Source organism: Bubalus kerabau, chromosome 1, assembly GCF_029407905.1.
Source record: "Bubalus kerabau isolate K-KA32 ecotype Philippines breed swamp buffalo chromosome 1, PCC_UOA_SB_1v2, whole genome shotgun sequence".
Classification (NCBI taxonomy): Eukaryota; Metazoa; Chordata; class Mammalia; order Artiodactyla; family Bovidae; genus Bubalus; species Bubalus kerabau.
Window position 1 is genome coordinate 57506394 of NC_073624.1, and position 25490 is coordinate 57531883.

Genomic DNA, 25490 nt, shown 5'->3' on the forward strand with positions numbered 1-25490 from the left:
GAGCTGATCTGAAGCTCTTCCACTGCAACCGGCAGAAAGTTTCTTTGACTGTCTTGGTTTTTAGAATCATTTCCAAATGAACATTTATGTTTAGTCTGTCCTGCCTAATTCCAAGAAGGTTATGGGCACTTACAGATATAATATGGCTCTTAAGATAGAAACATAAAGTCAAAACTCCTGTCATGGAAGGAAGAAAAATCTGAAATTCTAAAGCCAGGAATTTTCAGTTTAGTGTGCCTAAGAATAACCAGTATTCTACCTAAAATGCCAGTTTCTAAGACCAGGATCCAAGAAATCTCCATCACTAGATCTACGTTGAGGCTGAGTCCATCTGAACTGCATTCAAGGTGATTCAGATGCTAATCGTCTAAGGAGAACTTTTTAAAAGCAATCTGCACGTTTATTTTATTTCACATAATTCTTAAAATGATCCGTGGGGGTACTATTATTACTTGTTTTTTAATACAGTTTTTGAAGGCTATACTCTATTCAGTTATTACAGACATTAACTATACTCCCTGTGTGGTATAATACATCCTTGTAGTGCATATTACATCCAATTGTTCATACCTCCCACTCTCCTCACCCCTATATTACCCTCCAGTGGTAACCACTAGCTTGTTTTTCTGTATCTTAGTCTGCTTTTCTGTTATATTCACTAGTCTGTTGTACTTTTTAGATTCTACATATAAGTGATATCACACAGTATTTGTCTTTGATTTACTTCACTTGGCATAATACCTTCCAAATCTGTCCATGTCACTGCAAATGGCAAAATTCATTCTTTTTTATGACTGAATAGTATTCCATTATATATATATATATATATATATACACACATATACATATATACACACATATACACACCCAATCACTTCTGGTCAATTAGCCTACAACAATGGAGGAAAGAATACACAATGGAGACAGTCTCTTCAGTAAATGGTGCTGGGAAAACTGGACAGCTACATGTAAAAGAATGATATTAGAACATTCTCACACCACCTGCAAAAATAAACTCAAAATGAATTAAACATGGACATGGAAGACTGGATACTATAATACTCCTAAAGGAAAACATAGGCAAAATACTGACATAAATTGCAGCAATATTTTTTTTTGGATTTGTCTCCTGAAGTAAAGGAAAAAAAGCAAAAATAAACAAATGGGACCTAATTAAACTTAAGGAGAGCCCTCTTAACACTGACACTGACTAAAATAGTTACTATAAAGTTGAGCTCTGAGTTTCTTGGCACCTAAAGCAAATTGGGGTAACAGTGTATTACATAACCATCACTATATTCATTGAGAGTGGTAAACATTTTATAAGTTCTAAAAGTTACATATGTTTTTATTACTATCTATATAACAATCTCTGATGCTTACTCCTTGGAAGGAAAGTTATGACCAACCTAGATAGCATATTAAAAAGCAGAGACAGTACTTTGCCAACAAAGGTCTGTCTAGTCAGTTCCGTTCAGTTCAGTCACTCAGTTGTGTCCGACTCTTCATGACCCCATGAATCGCAGCACGCCAGGCCTCCCTGTCCATTACCAACTCCCGGAGTTCACTCAGATTCACGTCCATCGAGTCCGTGATGCCATCCAGCTATCTCATCCTCTGTCGTCCCCTTCTCCTCCTGCCCCCAATCCCTCCCAGCATCAGAGTCTTTTCCAATGAGTCAACTCGTTGAATGAGGTGGCCAAAGTACTAGAGTTTCAGCTTTAGCATCATTCCTTCCAAAGAAATCCCAGAGCTGATCTCCTTCAGAATGGACTGGTTGGATCTCCTTGCAGTCCAAGGGACTCTCAAAAGTCTTCTCCAACACCACAGCTCAAAAGCATCAATTCTTCAGCACTCAGCCTTCTTCAAAGTCCAACTCTCACATCCATACATGACCACAGGAAAAACCATAGCCTTGACTAGGCGGACCTTTGTTGGCAAAGTAATGTCTCTGCTTTTGAATATGCTATCTAGGTTGGTCATAACTTTCCTTCCAAGGAGTAAGTGACTTTTAATTTCATGGCTGCAGTCACCATCTGCAGTGATTTTGGTTCCCCAAAAAATAAAGTCTGACACTGTTTCCACTGTTTCCCCATCTATTTCCCACAAAGTGATGGGACCGGATGCCATGATCTTCGTTTTCTGAATGTTGAGCTTTAAGCCAACTTTTTCACTCTCCTCTTTCACCTTCATCAAGAGGCTTTTTTTTAGTTCCTCTTCACTTTCTGCCATAAGGGTGGAGTCATCTGCATATTTGAGGTTATTGATATTTCTCCCGCCAATCTTGATTCCAGCTTGTGCTTCTTTCAGCCCAGCATTTCTCATGATGTACTCTGCATATAAATTAAATAAGCAGGGTGATAATACACAGCCTTGACATACTCCTTTTCCTATTTGGAACCAGTCTGTTGTTCCATGTCCAATTCTAACTGTGGCTTCCTGACCTGCATACAGATTTCTCAAGAGACACGTCAGGTGGTCTGGTATTGCCATCTCTTTCAGAATTTCCCACAGTTTATTGTGATCCACACAGTCAAAGGCTTTGGCATAGTCAATAAAGCAGTAATAGATGTTTTTCTGGAACTCTCTTGCTTTTTCCATGATCCAGAGAATATCGGCAATTTGATCTCTGGTTCCTCTGCCTTTTCTAAAACCAGCTTGAACATCTGAAAGTTCATGGTTCATGTATTGCTGAAGCCTGGCTTGGAGAATTTTGAGCATTACTTTACTAGTGTGTGAGATGAGGGCAACTGTGTGGTAGTTTGAGCATTCTTTGGCATAGCCTTTCTTTGGGACTGGAATGAAAACTGACCTTTTTCAGTCCTGTGGCCACTGCTGAGTTTTCCAAATTTGCTGGCATATTGAGTGCAGCACTTTCACAGCACCATCTTTCAGGATTTGAAAGAGCTCCACTGGAATTCCATCACCTCCACTAGCTTTGTTTGTAGTGATGCTTTCTAAGGCCCACTTGACTTCACATTCCAGGATGTCTGGCTCTAGGTCAGTGATCACACCATCTTTGTGTGGTCATGAAGATCTTTTTTATACAGTTCTTCTGTGTATTCTTGCCACCTCTTCTTAATATCTTGTGCTTCTGTTAGGTCCATACCATTTCTGTCCTTTATTGAGCTCATCTTTGCATGAAATATTCCCTTGGTATCTCTAATTTTCTTAAAGAGATCTCTAGTCTTTCCCATTCTGTTGTTTTCCTCTATTTCTTTGCATTGATCATTGAGGAAGGCTTTCTTATCTCTCTTGCTATTCTTTGGAACTCTGCATTCAGATGTTTATATCTTTCCTTTTCTCCTTTGCTTTTTGCTTCTCTTCTTTTCACAGCTATTTGTAAGGCCTCCCCAGACAGCCATTTTGCTTTTTTTGCATTTCTTTTCCATGGGGATGGTCTTGATCCCTGTCTCTTGTACAATGTCACGAACCTCATTCCATAGTTCATTAGGCACTCTATCTATCAGATCTAGGCCCTTAAATCTATTTCTCACTTCCACTGTATAATCATAAGGGATTTGATTTAGGTCATACCTGAATGGTCTAGTGGTTTTCCCTACTTTCTTCAATTTAAGTCTGAATTTGGTAAGGCTATGGTTTTTCCAGTGGTCATGTATGGATGTGAGAGTTGGACTGTGAAGAAAGCTGAGCACCAAAGAATTTATGCTTTTGAACTGTGGTGTTGGAGAAGACTCTTGAGAGTCCCTTGGACTGCAAGGAGATCCAACCAGTCCATCCTAAAGAGATCAGTCCTGGGTGTTCATTGGAAGGACTGATGCTGAAGCTGAGACTCCAGTACTTTGGCCACCTCACGCGAAGAGTTGACTCACTGGAAAAGATTCTGATTCTGGGAGAGATTGGGGGAAGGAGGAGAAGGGGACAACAGAGGATGAGATGGCTAGATGGCATCACCGACTCACTGGACATGAGTTTGGGTAAACTCCGGGAGTTGGCGATAGGAAGGCCTGGTGTGCTGTGATTCATGGGATCACAAAGAGTCGGACACGACTGAGTGACTGAACTGAACTGAAGCCGAATTATTTAAAGTCTGTAAATGTTGTCTTCTGAAGGTTTAGACAATTCGGTTGAGAAAAAAAGCTTCGTGGAAAATCAAATAATGCTTAACTAAGTTCATTATACTCCTGGAATGTGTTAAACCAATAGACTACAACTAACAATTCTAACAGAGAAGGCAATGGCACCCCACGCCAGTACTCTTGCCTGGAGAATCCCAGGTATGGGGGAGCCTGGTGGGCTACCGTCTATGAGGTCACACAGAGTCGGACACGACTGAAGCGACTTAGCAGCAGCAGCAGCAACAGTTCTAAGTTATAACAATATGACACTTCTGTCTAAGCCTCCCCAAGAGATGGCTTTAGCATTAAGTATTTGTGGGTGAAGAATATCACCTGCCATATTATTAGATGAAGAACGTGACAGCCATCAAGCCATCAGCCACTGCAGCCACCCCCAACTGTTTACCTTAAGGGGATCCAGGATAGGGAAAAAGACAGGACACTGGCTAGAGATAGATACAGTGCATATCAAAGGAGTGATTTCAATGAGTCAGACTCTTGCATCTTCCCATACATAGAAAAGTACTAAATTCATTAACTTGAGATGGCTCATTTTCTTTAATTGACAGTCATCTTTTCATGCTCTGACTACCTGGTTTTTGTTGCAAAACTCATATATCCTGGCTCACATATCCTGGCTCCTCTCTTTCCAGCAGTCCCTCAGAGCCATCTGAGAGGCTGCCTTCTGGGCTTAAATCCTCAGAAATTTGGCTGAATAAAACATAATTCTCAACTTGTGAAAATTCTCAAAATGTATGTGCATTTTCCTTCCCCTGGCAACATATTTAAGTTCAAGCAACTTAATGGCACCTATCACTATAGGGTGGGTAGTGTTGACTAAAAAGAATGCGCAATGTGAGAGCTGCAAGTTTTATTTGGGGCAATACGAGGACTGCAGCCTGGCAGACAGCACCCCAGCTCTGAGAAACTGCTCCAAAGACATAGGGGGAAAGGACAGGGTATTGAATTGGCAGTCAGGCACATACTCTTTTAGAGAGTTTCTGCTGGTCCCATGAAGCTTCTGAGTCACAAGAAACAGTTGTCACCATGAAGGATTTTAGTGTTTTTCTAGAGATGAGGAGATATAAGAATTGGGCTCATAAAATCAGCTCCTGAGAATATCTGACTATCTGAAGACCTGTCCCGCCCGTTTTCCCACAGCACATAGTGCCCCATTTCTGCTCTCCATCCTGAAGTCCTTCAGGGGGTGCTGGAGGTTACCAGCTGTAGCAGCACGTGAATTAATCCTTTCAGAGGTAGGTGGGACTATGGCAAGTGCCAATTTGCGGCTGATAGAAGGACGCTAAGAGGTCATATTAGACATAGGAGTCAAAGTATCATTCTAGGATGTGTCTGTACTTAATTGTGTCCAAAAAAAACAAAAATTTGGGGAGTAATCGATCAGATGACCCTCCAGTCTATAATAAGGATTCTTTATATTTGTATTGATACACCCCTTTACAGTTCATATCAAGGTTTCCCATATTCATTTAAGCACCTCCACAACTCTCTATGCAAATTTATAACAACCTCACATCACAAATCGGGAAACTAGGTTCCAAGATGCTAAGGGAGTTGCCCATGGCCAACAGCTGGTAAGGGATAAGGTAATAATAGAGCCCCTGGGTATCCTTTTCCACCCAGTGGGCTGATGACACTATACACTCTCATTGTTAGATTGAAACACCAAAGTAACAGTTACATTTTTATTATCTTCATGAATATCCTATTAATTTCTCTGCATTATTTATAAAGAGGTCAGACCAATTGCAGGAGCCAGCTAGATCACTTGCTTCTTTCCTTTGTATTAAAATCACAAATGCTTACCTCTCAAGATATCCTTGCACTCTTGATGAGAAAAGTGAGATTGATAAGGCTGCCAAATTTTGTAATTAAGTGAATGCCATCCAAGAAAATTGATTTCAAAAGTCTTTCTGTGAGAAAGCAGGGATGTTTCATAACAGGTTTAAGAATGACTGTGTGGATAGATTTTTTGTGTTTGAAGTTTAGTTGTTTCCTGATTTCAACAGAGAAGCTATTTGTCACTTCGTAAATAGCTACCTAAACAGATGGCTTTTCACACATAAGATGCTATCACAGGCATAGAGATTCATGACATGACAATTTTAATAGCTGTTAATTACGTAGATTTAAGGGAATCAAAGTCTCTTAGAAATTTTATAAAAACAGAATTATTCTACCAAATTTAATGCTACTCCCATCTCCCTGAAATATCCAAGTATGATGTGAACTATGAAAGTGAAATTCGCTCAGTTGTGTCCAACTCTTTTTGACTCCATGGACTGTCATCTGCCAGGCTCCTCTGTCCATGGGATCCTCCAGGCAAGAATACTGGAGTGGGCTGCCATGCCCTTCTCCAGCAGATCTTTCTGACTCAGGGATCAACTATGGGAAAATCTGAAAATCTGGGGAAATTGTAGCACTTTAAGTTACAGAAACACACTAGTAAAAACATCAATACATCCAAGTATGGCATTTACAACTCAAAGCTGTAACAAACCAAACAAAGCAGTTCAATGCAACAAACACATTGAGGGCCTATGACATGCATGGTTCAGAACTTCCTCTCTGTACCCAGGTGAAGCTGGGTCCAATCCCTGCTCATCCACTTACTGTGGCAGGGGTTCCCAACCTCCAAGTCAAGGGCTGGTACCTTTTACCAGATCAGCAGCAGCATTAGATTAGAAATAGAGTGCACAATAAATATAATGCGCTTGAATCATCTTGAAATCATCCCCTCACCGCTAGTCTGTGGAAGAGTTGTCTTCCATAAAATTGGTCTCGGGTGCCAAAAAGATTGGGCACCGCTATACTATGGTATCGGAGAAGGCAATGGTAAGCCACTCCAGTACTCTTGCCTAGAAAATCTCATGGACAGAGGAGCTTAGTAGGCTGCAGTTCACGGGGTCGCTACTAGTCGGACATGACTGAGCGGCTTCACTTTCACTTTTATGCATTGGAGAAGGAAATGGCAACCCACTCCAGTGTTCTTGCCTGGAGAATCCCAGGGACGGGGGAGCCTGGTGGGCTGCCGTCTATAGGGTCACACAGAGTCGGACACGACTGAAGTGACTTAGCAGCAGCATACTATGGTATACATCTTAACAAGTTATTTCATCTCACTAACACTGTGTTTGTCTTAAAGATGAGAAAATATAATTTCTACTCTTCAAAAAGCTGTTTCTGGAGATTAAATGGAACAACAGATTCATTTGACAATGGGTTCATTGGACATTTGCCACGTTCTAGGCTTTCATGCTGGGGACTCAGCAGTAAACAAAGTAGGAACTCTCTGCCCTTGTGGAAACTGCAGCAGCCATGGCACAGAGTGGGTGTTCAGGACGTCAATACAAGAACTACTTTTTGACCTAAGATCTCAACCAGAGAGAGATAAGGAGCAAGTTCTAGAAGTACCTGGGAACTCCCCAGAGAGCTGAAATTTCCCAGCCACATTCTCACCTGGTACAGAAGAACACATCCTCCCAGTCTTCATGTCTCTAGGTTTCCATGTAGAGGACTTTCTAAAATAACTGACATTTCTGATATAGTGTTCCTTTCCAAAGGAGCCACAGTTTTGAGTGAGGAAAAGGTAATCTGGCTGAAGGTCGACAGCACTAGAGATTCTGGCCTCCTTTTTTCCCTCAACACCTGGGCCAGCATGAGGCAATGGTAGCCTGAATTTTGCCTGAGTCGGGCTGTCGCAAGGCCTGGGCAGAAAGTACAAAAGGGAACAATATCCAACTTATGCCACATTCTCCAAACCACTCTGGTCAGAAAAAGAGTGACTCAGCAGTTTACGAACAGTCTGCCCTCGTGGAAACTGCATCAACCATGCAGTTTAATCTCTACATGCCAAGCACCTGCACCTACCTATCAACCAATCCTGAAATCTGGTGGGTTATATATGGGGCCCTGAACATTCCAGCACCTAGGAGCACCTGGACAGCCTCCAGCACCGTATAAAATTACTTCTGGGAAGTAAGAAATGGGAACTGCTCATGATTAAGGGAACTGTACAAAGGTCCGTCTAGTCAAGGCTATGGTTTTTCCTGTGGTCATGTATGGATGTGAGAGTTGGACTGTGAAGAAGGCTGAGCGCCGAAGAATTGATGCTTTTGAACTGTGGTGTTGGAGAAGACTCTTGAGAGTCCCTTGGACTGCAAGGAGATCCAACCAGTCCATTCTGAAGCAGATCAGCCCTGGGATTTCTTTGGAAGGAATGATGCTAAAGCTGAAACTCCAGTACTTTGGCCACCTCATGTGAAGAGTTGACTCACTGGAAAAGACTCTGATGCTGGGAGGGATTGAGGGCAGGAGGAGAAGGGGACGACAGAGGATGAGATGGCTGGATGGCATCACTGACTCGATGGACGTGAGTCTGGGTGAACTCTGGGAGTTGGTGATGGACAGGGAGGCCTGGAGTGCTGCGATTCATGGGGTCGCAAAGAGTCGGACATGACTGAGCAACTGAACTGAAATGATAAGGTTTCTACTGCTTTTGTTATACCCTTTTTCCCCTAATGATTAATGATGATGCCTCTATGTGCTTAGTGAAGGCAGAACAGGGAGGAATAGGGGAGACCCTTTCTTCTTCCACTGTGAGCCCTGGAAAGGAAGCCTGGGATGCTGAGAAAGAAGGTCCACATTAAAGACAGGGAGGAGAAACTGTCAGCAGCTGAAAATTTAGAACCTGGAAGAGAAGACTTGGATTGTGCAGGAAAGAATTAATGTTGCAGGCCTGAGACCATTTTTTTAGAAATGCTTGTTGGCCCTTGGCTGGCATCTGAGAACCTGGACTTCAGGACAGTTCTATCCATTCTCCAAAAGAATGGTTCATGGTGCCTGGGTTTGTTTAAGCAATGTGGGTTATGATGAACACCTGCTTTCCTTCTGGGAGTCTGGGATTTTGATACATGCAAGGCAGAGGGGACTCATGTGACCAAATACCCCCTAGGCACCAAGTCTTTAATGAGCTTCCCTGGTAGACAACACTTGATGCATGTTGTCACAATTTGGTGTTGGAGGAATTAACTACATCCTGCACAACTCCACTGGGAAAAAACCCTTGGAAACTTGAGCTTGGTTTCCTCTGGACTTTGTCTCATAGCTCAATGGGTAAAGAATCCACCTGCAATGCAGGATTCCCCAGCTCAATTCCTGGGTCAGGAAGACCCCCTGGAGAAAGGATAGACTACCCACTCCAGTATTATTGGGCTTCCCTTATGGCTCAGCTGGTAAAGAATCTGACCGCAATGCAGGAGACCTGGGTTCAATCCCTGGGTTGGTAAGATCTCCTGGAGAAGGGAAAGGTTACCCACTCCAGTATTCTGGCCTGGAGAATTCCATGGACTATATAGTCCATGGGGTTGTAAAGAGTCAGATACAACTGAGCTTCACTTTCACTTTGTCCCACCTAAATTTTCTGTTTGCTGGTATTGTTTTGTACCCTTTCATCAAAATATATCTTAGCTGTGATTAGGACTATGTACTGACTCCTTCAAATTCTCCCAGGGAATCAGTGAACCTGGAGGTGGTCCTAGGGACCCTGATGCTAAGGACCTGCAGAAATCGGCCCAAGGACAGGATGTGGGCCTGGGACTGAAAGTCACGCAAAGCCTCTGGACAGATGCCTTTCTTCCCACACCACCAAAGACCCCTGTGCTGGAGAAACTGAAGTTTTGGGTAGAGTGAGGAGAAAATACAGATAGGAGACAGAAAGAAAAAGAGGAGGAGGATGCGGCATATTGCAAAGGTGGCCTTGGCTTTAAGTGGCCAAAAGGCCTTGATAAAGGCCCTAGGGATCTTTCTTGCAAAAAACTTTTAGAGTGAGTTTAAGTAGGCACATTCCTGCTTCTCTTCCTATGCTTCTCTGCTTCCTCCCTCCCTTTTTGTCTCTAAAAGCTTCAGGTGTGGAGTAAAGGTGCCTCTTGTTCAGGGAAGGAAAGAAACAGCATGTTGGAGGGGTCGCCTGGCCAAGTCAGCTCAGCCACACTGACCACACAACCATAGCAGCTATGCTTTGCCCAGCCCCTTCTGACAGCCCTGAAGATGTAGGAAAGAGATGGAAAAAGCAGGGAGAAATGACTGAGCCCAGAATCCATTAACTCCTTCTCCCCTAATTCCAGTCTCAGCCATAGTAAGAAAGCTCCAGTTTGGTCTGTTCTTGATTTAACAAAGATGCATGCATTTCCCAAGGCTGTAGTGGTGCTTAACACATGGGAAGGAAAGTGATGCTCCCACCACACAGATACCACATATCGAGAGAGTGGGGGCTAACACGACCCAGTAGGAAGGTATGACATTTGACATCCAAAGACTTGAGTTTGAGCCCATGCTCCAAGGTATCTGTGCAAAACACGCTCTTCTACAGCCTCAAATGAGTTTACTAATACTTATCCATAGTGGGTTGAACAGTACTCTATAAAATATATACCCACCTAGGACCTCAGAATTTGAACTTATTTGGAATAAGGGTCTTAACCAATGTAATTAAGGCAAGGATCTTGAGATGAGATCATCCTGGAGTAAAATAGGCCCTGAATCCAGTGACAGTGTCCTTACAAAAGACAGAAAGGAGCAACACACACACACACACACACACACACAGAAAGAGCAAGGTAAAGATTGTTCCCTAGAGCTTTCAGAGGGAAGATAGTCCTGCTGCCATCTTGATTTCAAACTTCTGGCCTCCAGAATTGAGGGCGAATAAATGTCTCTTGTTTTATGCCACTTAAGTTTGTGGCTACTTGTTGCAGCAATCCTGGGATACCAATACACTGCTTTACAGGGTCAGCATGAACATCAAGTGAGATAATGAAGGTTAAAACACATTGTGAACTGTTTAGAGGCATGTAAGTGACAGCTATCATTGTTAAATCAAAACTGGGGAGAGTAACACATCTCCTGTGGGAAACCAAGTTCCAGACCTGGCCCTAAGGACACACAGCCAGCAGCTCTTGCCAGAGAGGACAGAATGCTGTCACCTGACTCCTTGCCTTGCCTGCTCTAGACCGCCTCACTCCGCTTGTACTTTGCGCCTTTGAGGAGGATTCATGTGTCAGCTGGTGCAGAAAGAAGGCGTCCATCTGCTCCCCAACACCAGTCACGTGGCAAGCATCACACACTGAGGCCACCATCTGTGCTAACAACTCATATCCAAGTACAGTTCAATGTCAGCCCTACTCTCTTCCTGAATGAGCCAGGACCAAGGGCAGGTGACTCTGGGGCCAGAGTCTCTCCATGAAGAGCACTCTGGGTCAGAGCACTTCTAGGCAGATTAAGTCCAGGCTAAAGGAGGAAGAGCTCACCGCAAGGCCTTCCATGGCCAACCTCTGATCCAAAGGGTCTCACTCAGGACATTTTCAGGCATGATGTAATGTTTCCAGTACTTTCTGGCCTTTCCTTTTTAAAGGGAGCTTTGAGTGTTGATATGATTTTCCTTTATATTAAAGGTTGCGCTAGTGGTAAAGAATGCACCTGCCAATGCAGGAGACACAAGAGACGCAGATTCAATTCCTGGATTGGGAAGATCCCCTGCAGTAGGAAATGGCAACCCACTCCAGTATTCTTGCCTGGATAATCCCATGGACATAGGAGCCTTGAGGGTTATGGTCCACAGGGGTCATAAAGAGTCAAACACCACTGAAGCAACTGAGCATGTACTTATATTCAAAGCTACAGTCCTTGAGAGAGAGGAGAATAGATATAGATCAATCAAAGAAGTTGGATAAGAAGTAGAATAGGGCAGAAAGAATATTATCTTTGATAGTATCAAGAAAAGAGTCTGGAGATGCTTGAGGGAAGTATCCAGACAAAAGTGACAAGGTTTGAATCAAGATAGGGAGAGTGAACAGGGACAGATTCAACACAGCTTACTGCAGGGATGTGAGGAGCAGAAGAGGAAAGTATAGGATTATTCTAGGGTTTTGGCTTGGACAACTGGGTACATTCAACCAAGAGAGAAACTACAGAAGGAAAAGGTGAATTTGGGATAAAAAGCGGGGGGCAGGGTATTGTGGCTAAGCTGAGTTGGGGTACCCATGAGATATCTATATCAATATTTCTAAAAAAGTCAGAAAAGGTCAGATGGGAGGTTTGAGCCTACAAAACAGAATACAGATCAACAAACAAGGTTACAAACCAGGTAAGGGCAGAGGGAGTAAAAGGGCAGACTGTTATTTATTAAATAAATTTACTAAATGTATTATATTTACTAAATATCAATTAAATATATTGATATTCATATTGATATTTAAGGGATATAGAGAAGGTCTAGTGAAGGAGAACATAGAATAGAACCCAAAGCTTGAAGGGCTCCATGGAGATCTCCCAAGAGCTGAACAATCCCCACTGAAAGGGAGAAGGATTAGGTTTTTACTAGGTACTAGGTTTGGCAATTAGGAGGTCACTGATGATTGATATATCCCATGCAAGGGTGGGTGGAGATGCCAGATGAATAATAAAGGGAAGAAAAGGGTGAAAAGAGAAGAAAATGAATGCAGGCTTGTCTTTGGAGTTTGGAGGAGAAGGGGTAGTAGCTAGAGGGCACTCTAGAGTTAGGAGTTGGGTTTTGCTTATTTTGTTGGTATTTTTAGTTTGTTCACTTTTGTTATAGAGAATTGGGGTTTGTCTTAGTTTATAGGATTTAGGACTTGAGTGAATGTAGACACTAGTTGGAAAGAAGCTGATAAAGTCCCTGAAGAGGCCAATGGGACAGGATCCACTATTATAAAGGGCAGACAGAGACTCAATGAGGGGTGTGAAGAAGAAAGTGATGAGATGATTGTATTCTAGTGAATTATAACCACGTGTGAAATTATTTTCTCTGCTGGAAGCTCCAAAGAGGCAAGGACCCTACTTTTCATTTTAACATCCACACCATTTTCCACAATGGCAAGCACAGGCAGTGTTCAGTACATTTTGGATGAATTAAGGATGTGCATAACTGGATTTATGATCATGAAAATAGTAGTAATTATGTGCAGCCCTCTTCTAAGGACTTTAAGTTGATTCACTCTGAATTCTTACAAAAACATATGATGTAGGCAATCTTATCCCTGCTCTATTTTAAAAGATGCATAGCAAATAAGTGATTAGAGCATATTGAAAACTTAAGATTTTTCTGGCTAGTCTTGTGTTTCAGCCAAACAATAAAAGTACTTCTTAGTACAACTGAATCTATATAGCAATTTTTTCCTCAAGATATGAGGCAGATTTTTTTTTAAAGCTCAACTATTGAAGGTGGGGGAAGGGAGAAGAGTCATCATCTAATTTCTTGTTCTCCTGTCTCTTGTTAAGTCTTGGGCTTTCTGGTCAATATTCATTGCATCAATAAATCACATTATAAAATAATAATATGTATTCTACACAAATTAAAGTGACACCTCTAGTTTCATCCTGAATCTTGACTATACTTTTTATATAGGAAGGCTGCAAAATGTTAGTTTAAGACACAAAATACTGAAATCTTGGCCCTAAAATTAAATGAGGAAAATAACACAAAAGCATTATTCTGTAGCAGCCTATACTACATTAAAATTCAAGGATAATAATATAAGCCATAAACTTCTTTAACAGAGAGGGGCTCCCTGACATTGGTCTTATGGATGCCTTTTTTGGATCTGACATCAGAAAGAAAAAAAAACAAGATTACAATGGAAAAAAAAGAGATTACAATTATAACGTTACAGCACAGCAAAAGAAACCATCAATTACATAAAAAGGAAAGCTCCTAAATGGGAGAATATATTTGCAAATGATATATCCAGGAAGGGATTAATATTCAAAATATTAAAAGAACTCATACAACTCAAAAGAAAAAAATATGATTAAAAAGGTAGGCAGAGGAACTGAATAGACATTTTCCCAAGGACAACATACAAATGGTCAACAGATTCATGAGAAGGTGGTCAACATTACTAGGCAGGGAAATGCAAATCAAAACCACAATGAGACAGCCATTCTAACATGTGTGAGGCATCACCAAAAAGACAAGCAGTAACATGTATTGGTCAGAATGTGGAAAAAAAGATACACTGATCAGAATGTAAGTTGGTGCAGCCTCTATGGAGAACAGTATGGAGAGTCCTCAAAAGTTTAAAAATCAAATTACTGAACAATCCAGCTATTCTACTTCCAGGAATTTGCCCAAGGAAGATAGACTACTTCCAAAAGATATCTGTACTCCCATGTTCATTGCAGCATTATTCACAATAGCCAAGATATGGAAACAACGTTAAGAGTCCATCAATAGATGAATGGATAAAGATGTGGTATACATGTAAAACAGAATATTATTCAGTCATTAGAAAGAAGGATCCTATCATTTGCAATATGGATGGACCTTGACGGACTTATTAAGTGAGATAAAATATACTATATGAGCTCACTTACCTGCAGAATTTTTTTAATGAATTAAAATGAATTTATAGAAATAGAACAGATTGGTGGTTGTCAAAGGCAGAGGGTGGGGCAAATGGATAAAGATGGTCAAAAGATACCAACTTCTAGTTATAAAAAATAAATCCTGGGGAGGTACAGCAAGGTGACTACAGTTAACACTACAGCAGTCCCCCTTTCTCATGGTTTCAGTCACCAGTAGTCAACCTCGGTCCAAAAATCCTTGTACAACAGACCTCACACACACCAGCAAAAAAATTACCTCTGTCACCTTACTATGGTTTCAGAGGATCTGAGGTACTACTATCTTACATAGATCAATGCCATTCAAATTATAAGTTGCAATCATTGGTAGACAATGGCATCAATTTAACGGATCACAACGCACTTCTGGGGGGAAAACAATGCATATCAGAGTACATAACACATGAGGATAAGTGTTATGTCCTGAAACATTGTTTTCAGATGTGAGAGAGAAGGAAGAAGAAAAGTAGAGGTAGTGGATCACAGTATGAAAATGTTTGTCACTCTAGGTAATGGCAAAACACACACACACTGCAAAAACAAGCTGAAAGCCACAAACTAAGACAAGGCAGTGGCACAGCATTTTACAACTCACTAAACACAGCATCCAAGCCCAAACCAGGAAATCGGAGGAGCCAGGTAAGGAAAGAGAAGGAGTCAGTGGGCCAGAGTAGTTAATAGAAATAGCCACTTTCCTAAAATCCTCACATTTTAGGATTAACAAACTTTTCGTCTATTTGATCTCATTTGAGTCTCATACCAGTATTGTTTTACAGATGAAGCAATCAAAGCTCAAAGAAGTTAAGTCCTTCGGGTGAGGGTACCATGCTACGTGACTGAGCTGGGACGGGAAGCCAGGTCTTCAGTCTCCTGGCTGCCCACATTCTCACTATAACTTCACCAGCTCCAATACATCCTTGAGATCTCTCAATCTACTGTCACTCTTGAGTCTTTACCTGTTTTCAAATCTAAATAAACCCCACTTGATATACCCTCTGATTTTTTGTTTTAGTTTTGTTTGCTCCGGCGAATTGGTTCTGAGCCCGCTTTTGGAACCTGGATCCCACAGCGCAGCCCAGGCGAAGAGAGCGGGCCGTGGGGCTCCAGCTCCGCCTCTGCGTTACCTGCGCGCGCCTGCGCCTTTCGGGCTCCCCGGCTCCGGGCGCCTAGGCGCTAGCTCGTCCGGGCAGCTGCAGACGCCGCCTCGGTGGAGCCCGCAGCTCCTGCCGCCCTGTCAGCCGCGGAGCCCAGCCCACGTGCCCCAGTCAGTGACTGCGCATCTCCCGCCAGCATCGCCCACGTGGAATCCCTAATTGTACTCCCCCCCCCCCTTCACTGAACTAATCAGATTTTCTTATTTGGGATTATTTAATATCTGTTTAATCCACTAGCTTGCTCCACCGTCATTCCAAAAAGAAAGGAGCCCTGTGTCCTAATGCAGTGCTTGGCCCACTCAGTACTTGCTACTCAGGGAACAGCTGTTGAATAAATGGACACCACCTCGGATGAAAAAAGGGAAGGGAATTCGCCCATTCTCCAGTTACAGCCATAAACCATCTGTATTCTTATTTTGCTGAAAAGAAACCGCCGTAGAAAACTTCCAAACTCCTACCCTCCTAACCAGGCACCCAGTCGTCAGAAGGGTGCCCCTTTGTTGGAGGGAAATATTACAAGGTGAGCCTGAATCTGGGTGCTCAGAAAATCTGCCCCATGCATCACCACCTCCCCCACCACAGAATTCAAAGCGTAGATCCTCTATGCGTTCCCGACTTTCAAAATAATTTACAAGTCAGTTGCTCTCCAAAAACCCACTGGATGAACTCTGATGAACCACATCTCAAAAACCCTAACCTACTTCAACTCCGGACTCAGTTAAACAAGTGGCACAGTCATCGCCTCCCACCCCAGCCGACTTACCATACCCGTGGCTTGAGAAATCCACTGTGCAGCCAACTTGCCTTTCCCCCTTATAACTTCTTAATCCCTTCACTTCAATCAGCTGATGTAGCAGAGGCTGTAGTGAGCCCTGACACTCCCCCAGCTGCTCTAAGTGTTGGTGCTGATGCCGTTCAGCTGAGTTTCTCTGTCTTTGGGGCCTTACCCTCCAAGAGAATTTCTCAAGGTCACACCCCTTTCAGGTAGCAGGTTGCCTCCAGGCAGTGATGAGAGGTACAAAGCCCCATTGGGGGACAATTCTGAAGGCCGGCCCGCTCCAGATCACCCTATATGATGCGTTGAAGCCTGTGTATGTCATCACAGTCCAAATCCCGGCTCTACCCAGCCCTGCTCCGTTCCCACTCCCATCCTCACCGCCCACATCCACAAATACACTCATACACATTCATCTCAAGGGTTCTCCCCAATAAACTTCTTACATGTCCATCTCTAGCTCGGAACCTACTTCCCAGGAAACCCAAACCAAGCTAACTAATCCCGCCCCCGCCCCCTCAAGCAGTACTGTGGTTGTTGGGGGTTTTTTGTATCTAAAACCATGTATACAAAAAAGTCAGAACACATACCACACTAGTCAATCATTTTCCCAAAACATGGTATAAGCAGACCTTCTGCTTATAACTTGTGGTAAAGCAAATGTCTTTATGGAGTGCTGTTCTGGGAACTCAGAGGCATGTTTTGATAAAAACAAGATTTCCAAGGATCTTTAAAAAGATCCCTTTCCTTCACAGCACCTGCCTGCTCATCACTATACTATACTATACATTTTGGGGTGTGATTTTGTTGTCTGCATCTCACACTAAATTACAAGCTCCACAACAGTCATACAGGAGCTTGTCAGAAAAGCAAGATGTCACCCTCAACCCCCATCTACTGAATGAGAATCTTCAGTTTAACATCTCCAAGTGATCTGTATTCACATTAAAGTTTGAGAGAACTGGCCTAAACAATAAAGTTTCAGTAATATAGTTCAATTTATCTGGAAGCACATACAATATCCACTCAGTCACATACCACATCTATTAATCACCAAGATGGGCTGAAGCTACCTCCAAACTATCCCTCAGACGTGCCCCTTTTGGATTATATTGCTTAATCCCAGCTCAAGCCTTCTTATCTCTAGAGGACCACACATCAGGTAGCAAGAATCTAGATGACTGGATGAATGGATGAGTTTATTGGAGCATTTTAATGCCTTTTGATTCTAAAATATATCATCCTTTGCAAACCAGATTTAATACAGTTTTAAATCAGGTTTTTCCGTTTCATATATCAGAAATCCTCCAGAAACTTCTTAGCTGCATCATTTAATTGACTTTGTCCTCATGTGCCATTAATCATTCCCTGATTCACCGATGCATTCAATCTTCTAAAACTAAATAACCACTACACCTGGAGAAGGGATTAACGGGATTGTGCTAGAATCAGAAGTTAAATGGCAGCACATGGTCTTGAATTCTGAAAAGAATGATACAGCCAAATTTAAGAGAACAAGAGGAAATTAGGAAACTTGAAGAAAGCTCGGTGATTTATTTCTCTCAGCCAGTTCTCTTGTCAAATAAACATTACCAACCATCCTCTTAGTTCTAAAATGCAGGCAATCCCCAACTAACCTCAGTTTTTCTCAGAGAAGTGGCATATACATGGGTTAAGATTCTAGGTCCGTTCACAGATGTCAATTAACTCATGGAATGCCAAAAAAAGTTGAACACCAAAGTAATAGCCCCAGAGAACCCAACGACCCCATATAACAGCATCTCTATATATAATGCATTCAGTGCTCAAGTTTGACTATAAGGACACACAACCCCTAATTGCTCTGGGATCAGTCTCCATGCACTGCCCATTGTTTGGAATACCAGTTCCTCATTTGAACAACCTTTACTCAAATGCCTACCCTTCTACTGTGACATCTTCTACCCAGCCAATATTCTAGAAAACCACAGATCACCTTCCAGAAAGCCAGGACAAGCAGTTTCACTTATTACAACTTCCCAACATTAGCAGGTTAACCATGATACCTACTACATTCCATATAAACTTTACTAGGAAACATTCCATCACATACAATTAAAGTTGAATTACCCCTTCAGGGATGTTTTGACAAAAGGAAAACATTTTAAAGACAGAGAAATAAGGGGGTAGGTACCCATTCCATTTTTGTTTTGTTTTAATTAGTTTATTTATTTTAATTAGAGGCTAATTACAATATTGTAGTGGTTTTTGCCATATATTGACATGAATCAGCCATGGGTGTACATGTGTTTCCCATTCTGAACCTCCCCCCACCTCCCTCCCCATCCTATCTCTCAGGGTCATCCCAGTGCACCAGCCCTGAACACCCGGTCTCATGCATCGAACCTGGACTGGCGATCTATTTCACATATGGTAATATACATGTTTCAATGCTATTCTCTCAAATCATCCCACCTTTGCCTTCTCCCACAGAGTCCATAAGTCTGTTCTTTACATCTGTGTCTCTTTTGCTGTCTCACATATATGGTCCATTCCATTTTAAATCATATAAATGTTATTTCATCATATAAATTTAATAAATCATAATTTTCATATAATAAATCATATAAATCATATAAATTTAAATCATATAAAATGTTCAATTAAAACGAGAGAGGAAAGAAGAAACAGCAAACAAATGCAATGAATAGAAAGCAGTTACAAAGCAGTAGATATTTACCCAGCTCTATCAATAATCACTTTAAATGTGAATGGTTTAACTATATCAGTTAAAAGACAGATCAAAAGAATGGATAAAAGCAGAAGTCCAGAGAACTGCACTGGACTTAATTAGTATAAATCAGTGGTTCTAGACTAGGGGCTTCCCTCATAGCTCAGTTGATAAAGAATCCACCTGCAATGCAGGAGACCTGGGTTCTACTCCTGGGTTGAGAAGATCCCCTGGAGAAGGGAAAGGCTACACACTCCAGTATTTTGGCCTGGAGAATTCCATGGACTATATAGTCCATGCAATCGCAAAGAGCTGGACACAACTGAGCGACTTTCACTTTCACTTTCTCGACTAGGGGCAATTTTAGAATCAGAAGACATTTGGCATTGTCTGGAGATATTTCTGGTTGTCACAATTGGCATCCATCAGGTAGAAACCAGAGATGCAGCTAAACATCTACAATGCACAAGACAGCCTCCATAACAAAGAATTACTCAACCCAAAATGTCAATAGTGCCAAGGCTGAAAAATTGGTATAGGTGAACAAGAAAAGACCTATATGCAGCATGAGATAGAATTTAGGAAGAGCCAAAGGACACAAAGAAACATAGAAAAAGGAAAATCAAAAGTGTGAAGGATATACTTTATCAAAGACAGTCCTGGAAATGCCATAAAGGTGGGGGCCCACTGCAAGGTCAAGGTACAACATATAAGAAGAGAAATGCAAAGGAAGGAGGCAGTGTTAAGAATTAATGATGAACATGGGACCATGTCACATACACTGCAGATGGTTAGCAGTATTCCTAGCCTCTACCCATTCAGTTCAGTACAGTAGCTCAGTCGTGTACGACTCTTTGCAACCCCATGGACGGCAGCACGCCAGGCCTCCCTGTCCATCACCAACCCCCAAAGCTTGCTCAAACTCATGTCCATTGAGTCAGTGATGCCATCCAACCATCTCATCCTCTGTCTTCCCCTTCCCCTTCTCCTCCCACCTTCAATCTTTCCCAGCATCAGGGTCTTTTCAAAGGAGTCAGTTCTTCACATCAGGTGGCCAAAGTATTGGAGTTTCAGCTTCAGCATCAGTAGATGTTCATAATACCTTCTGCCCCATTGTGTCAACCAAAAATACCTCCAGACATTGCCAAATGTACCCATGAAATAAAATTATCCCTGGTTGAAAACCATTCTTCTAGAGGGATCCTTCTAAATTAAACATATATTTCTTCCTCTCTTTATTTCTTTCATCTTAGCTTTTCTTCTAGGCTCAAATTCCTTCTTTTCTAAAATAGGCTCTTCAGGGGACTTCCCTGGTGGTCCAAGGGCTAAGATTCTGCACTCCCAATGCAGGGGGCCCCGGTTCAATCCCTGTTAAGGGAACTAGATTCCACATGCTGCAACTAAAAGTTAAAATCCCACAACTAAAGACCTGGCACAGTCAAATAAATAAATATTTTTTAAATAAAAATATTTAAAAAAATTAAATAGGCTTTACAGCCATTCTTCCAATAGCTGTGCACTGGGTACACCTTCCCAGTCTTTCTCTGAAATGTTCTAATGCTGACCTCCCTCTTCAATGATCACTTGGCTGGGTTCAGAATTCTGAACCGACCATTACCTCTTTCAGCACTTGGAAGATATTGATTCACTGTCTTCTGGCCTCTATCATTATCATTGGAAAGGCTTCCTCCTTAATTGTTTCTCATTCATGGTAAATCTGCTTTTCCCTTCAGATTGCTAAGATTTTTCTCTTTGTCTTTTGCTGACTCACCACAATATGTTTATACGTGGATTTATTTTTACTTATTCTGCTTGGCATTACTGTGTTTCTTGAATCAAAATATTTCTGTCTCTCAATTCTGGGAAACTCTCAGTGATTATCTTTTTAAAAATATTCTCTCTCTCCATTCTTTCTCTCAACAGAGATTTTCAAGTGGGAGGGAAATGGAGAGAGGGAGAAAGAGTGGAAAACAGAGGAAGAGATGAATTTGGAAAAGCTAACCCCAAGGACAAAGAAGAATTAAGAAATGGGGAGGCTCCTCTAGTAGAGATCGTGAGAGCTGGAGTGAGATAATGCAATGGGGATGGAGAGGATGCTCTGAATCAGAGACACTCTAGAGTAGACAATGCACATGTCAGTCAGCTGGCTGTGGAGGCTGACGGCAGCAGAGGGTTAAAGCATGAGGGCACCCAGTGTCTGCCCTGGGGTCTGCATGGACTGTGGCACCATTAAACAGTCGGAAATTCAGTCTGGAAACTGTAGGAAGCACTCTCCTAGAGTTAAAGTGACTTATCTTACCTCAGAGTTTTCTTCAAACTAGCAACAGAATCAAATCTATATGTGTGTATGTGTGTGTATGTACATATGTATACATAAATTAACTTTATTATTGAAAACAGGACGGAGAGACTTCCTTGGTGGTCCAGTGGCTAAGACTCTGTACTTCCAATGCAGAGGGTATGGATTCAATCCCTGGTCAGGGAACTAAGATCCCACATGCTGCAAGATGCAGCAAAAAAAAAAAAAAAAAAAGAAAGAAAAATTAAACTGGAAGCTTTCACACCAAAAAAATACAATTAAAATCAATAAACTGCTGTAAGAAATCAACAAATGCAATAATTAACCTATAGATAATCATAGTTGAGACTCACAGAAGTTACACCAGAATCTATAATATTCTATTATAAACTACTACCTGCTTGTTTAATGTATCATTGTCAGGCTTACTTTGTAAATACACAAATTATTATTACTAAAAACCAGTTGCTTGTAAAAATTCAACATTTTAATGCTAACAGAAAGCTCCTAGGATTGAAGAGAAATATGGGCTTTTCATTTGTTTCTGAAAACCTACAAGTTAAAAATAGAAACCTCCTCCAGAAATCAGACTGTGAGGCTCTATGGAAAAAGAAAATGAAAAGTCAACTCAAAGGGAAACACGATAAAATGCTAATCTGGCAGCTGCCATTTCACATTCCTCTTTGCCACGAAATGCCATAACCTCGCAGCTGCCAGGGCCAAAGGCAGCACTTTTCTTAACTTCGGATTTTACTCAACTTTTTAAAGCAGGCAGAGTCAGTTTTCAATCATGATAAATCAAAGCGCCGCAGATTTCAAACATAAATATGGAAAATGTTCATACTTCATATCATGATTTCTCTACTCTCCAACTGACCTTCAATCAGGACAACCAGAAAGATGCTCAGTTTTCCAGAGCTAATGGTATGCAAATATCCCCCAGCATCCTGCAATATCATCCAGCCACTTAACCAAAGACACTTGTGTGTCATATTTGTGACACCCCAAGGTGTGTGTGGGAAACTCAGGAATAAAAATCCCAGGAGGGAGCAGTCTGCAGAAAGCAGACACTGAAGCTTGCTCTGTGCCATGCCCACAGCATCCCCTGGATACAGCCCAGGCATCTTCATTTCTAAGCAGCTGGGGACTCGGAACATTTAGTGAAGTCTGCAATCCACTGTTTAAAGACTGCTCTTGATCATCTGAAAAGTCTGCAACATCAGTGTCTCATCTCTAGGTGGCAGCATCTGTGAATTTGTTGAATGTTATTGTGAAATGTTGAGTGTCAACCTTCAAAAATTTATCTCCAGAACAGAAATTACGCATTGAATTTCTCCACCTAAACCATTATCTCTAAGTGTTGTATCTGTAGGGGGAAAAAAATAGTGGCAGGATAGATTTTGCATATTTTAAACCTCCAACTCAAGACTCTAGAAATGTTTAATTAACTGGCCATTCTTGCCTAAGTAAAGCTTTCCACAACTCAAAGTATAATGGAAGCAATAAATTTCAAAGTAAGATGCTGTGAATATTCCTCTTGCCCTGACTGTATAAGTCATGAGCCCCAAAGATCACATAGATCAGTGGTCAACATTTTTTGCAAAGAGACACACGGCAAATATTTTAGGCTTTGCAGGCCATAACATCTCTGTCACAATTACTCAACTCTGCCATTACCACCTGAAAGCAACCAGAGACAAATACATAAGTGGTTGTGTCCCAATAAAACTTTATATATGAACACTGAAATGTGAATTTCACATGTCTCAAAGATTATCATCCTTTTAATTTTTTTCCAACAGTATGGTCTGAATGTTTGTATCCCTCCAAAATGTATACATTTGAAATCCTAATGCCTAATATGATGGTATTAGGAGGTGGGACCCTTGGGAGGTGGTTAGGTCATGAAGGTAAAGCCATCATGACTGGGATTAGCATTCTTGTAAAAAAGACCCCACAGAGATCCCTCACCCTTTCTGTCATGTAAGGACACTACGAGAGGTCTGTGACCCAAAAAAGGGTCCTCACCCAACTATGCTGGCATCCTGATCTCAAACCTCCAGCCCCCAGACTGTGAAAAATAAATTTGCCTTTTTTTATGAACTACCTGATCTGTGGTCTTATGTCATAGCAGCATGAACAGACTAAGATACTGACCATTTAAAACAGAAACTATTTTTAGTTCTTGGGCTGAAAAAAGAACAAGTGGCAGCCAAGATTTGGCCCATTGGCAGTGATGGGCAGACCCCTGACATAGATCAAACTGGTGGAGCATCACATGTTGATGGTAACTGACTACCAATTTGACTGTATTCAAAACTTTCTTGAATACAAGAGTTTAATTCAAGATAGATGCCTTGTCGCTAAGTAGAGAATAGAAATTAAACAAACAAAAAGTCATGGAATTCTGATTGAGAGTTGATTTCCAGATGACATCATACCAAACAGAACTAATGCTTAGGTCAGATATTTCTGAACACATCTAACCTTACTTCTGATACACCCAAGCTATTTAAAGGCCAGCAAATATGGGAGAATTGTTGGGGTCCACAAGCAGAAATACAGATGCAATCCATTCAGTAGGCAAATGCGTGAAGGACTCTTTAAACACACTGTGTCCTGACTCTCCAACAGGAAGCCAGCGCTGTTACCTGTTGTGTCCTGGCTCAGGGTTTCCTGGCTGCTGCTGCTGTAAGAAGGCACTGGAGTGATGGACAGTGAGGCTGGGCAAGACAGAGGCGTGGCCAGCTCCGTCTTGCGAGTGAGGGATCGGTGATACACTGGGACGCCTGCATCTTTGGAGATGAAGAGAGGCAGATCTGATGGTAGGGTGGGTCTGCCTTGTGCATAGGGATTTTTCCAGCGGGTGAGCCCAATTGCAACAGGCCCTGCAACATCATAACCTGGCAAGACAGACACATAAGGTCAGGATCAGCAATTAAAACATCACATCATCTTGCCTTTTGTATTTCCCCAAAGTCTTAGCTGTGAGTCAATAAAACACCACTTGAGATAAGGCTTCATGTTACTAATAAGCAGGCAGGAATTGTCACACTTGATGAATCCTGTTAACTAACCAATGTATGTTTATCAAGCACATACTGTGTGCTGGGTACCCAGTCTTTGTCCTTCAGGAGCTCAGAGTCTAATAAAGGAGATAAGACTTGTGATTATAATAAAAAAAATAAATGAAGGTCTATTACATTCTGGTTTCCCTAGTGGCTCAGATGGTAAAGAATCTACCTGCAATGCAACAGATCTGGGTTCGATTTCTGGATTGGAAAGATCCCCTGGAGAAGAGAATGGCAACCCACTCCAGTATTCCTGCCTGGAAAATCCCATGGACAGAGGAGCCTGGAGGGCTACAGTCCATGAAGTGGCAAAAGTTGGACACAACTGAGCAACTAACACTTTCACTGTTATTACATTCTAGGTACTTTACAAAAAGTGACTGTAATCTTCACAGCAATTATACAAGGATGTGTTGTTCAGTCGCTAAGTCATATATGAGTCTTTGAGAGCCCATGGACTGCAGCACGCAAGGCTTCCCTGTCCTTCACTATCTCCTGGAGTTTTATCAAACTCATGTTCTTTAAGTCAATGATGCCATCCAGCTATCTCATCCTCTGTTGCTCCCTTCTCCACTACTTCAGTTTTATGGATGAGGAAACTGAATCTTCCCTAGGCCAAGCAGCCAGTAAGTGCCAGGTCTGTCTGGCTCCAAAACCTACGTTCTTTCTCCTACATTACAACTAACAAGAATACAAAGTGAGAGGAAAGAACTAAAGCAGGATAGGAACACTCCTTAGGATTTTGGGAGACAAAGCCCTTCTCAGTAGAGGAACTAGGTCATGGAAAAGATGGCATGAACTTGGCCCTCTAGGCAAGGGTTGTAGTCTAGAACAACCAGAAGAACAGATTTATTCTGTAGCTATGTTTTGTTAGCCTACATTTTTCTTAATTTGAAGCAAAATTAAAATTTACAACAATAAAAATCTAGAGTAGTCTCAACAAAAATCCAGCTTTCTGT

The 25490-nt window shown here is 41.8% G+C and overlaps 1 protein-coding gene across 17 annotated transcripts in view; it reads right to left on the reverse strand.

Annotated features, from left to right (window-relative positions):
- ANO4 (anoctamin 4) overlaps positions 1–25490 on the reverse strand; it is a 428567-nt gene that overhangs the window by 378099 nt on the left and 24978 nt on the right. For 7 of the 17 annotated variants that reach the window (XM_055575846.1, XM_055575864.1, XM_055575835.1 and 4 more), the window contains exon 3: positions 24112–24363. In XM_055575846.1, coding sequence (XP_055431821.1) covers positions 24112–24363 — 252 coding nt within the window. Of the gene's footprint in view, positions 1–15646; positions 15655–16439; positions 16747–17041; positions 17633–24111; positions 24364–25490 lie in introns of those variants that run through there. The other 10 variants (XM_055575909.1, XM_055575899.1, XM_055575941.1 and 7 more) reach the window with 9 other exon arrangements.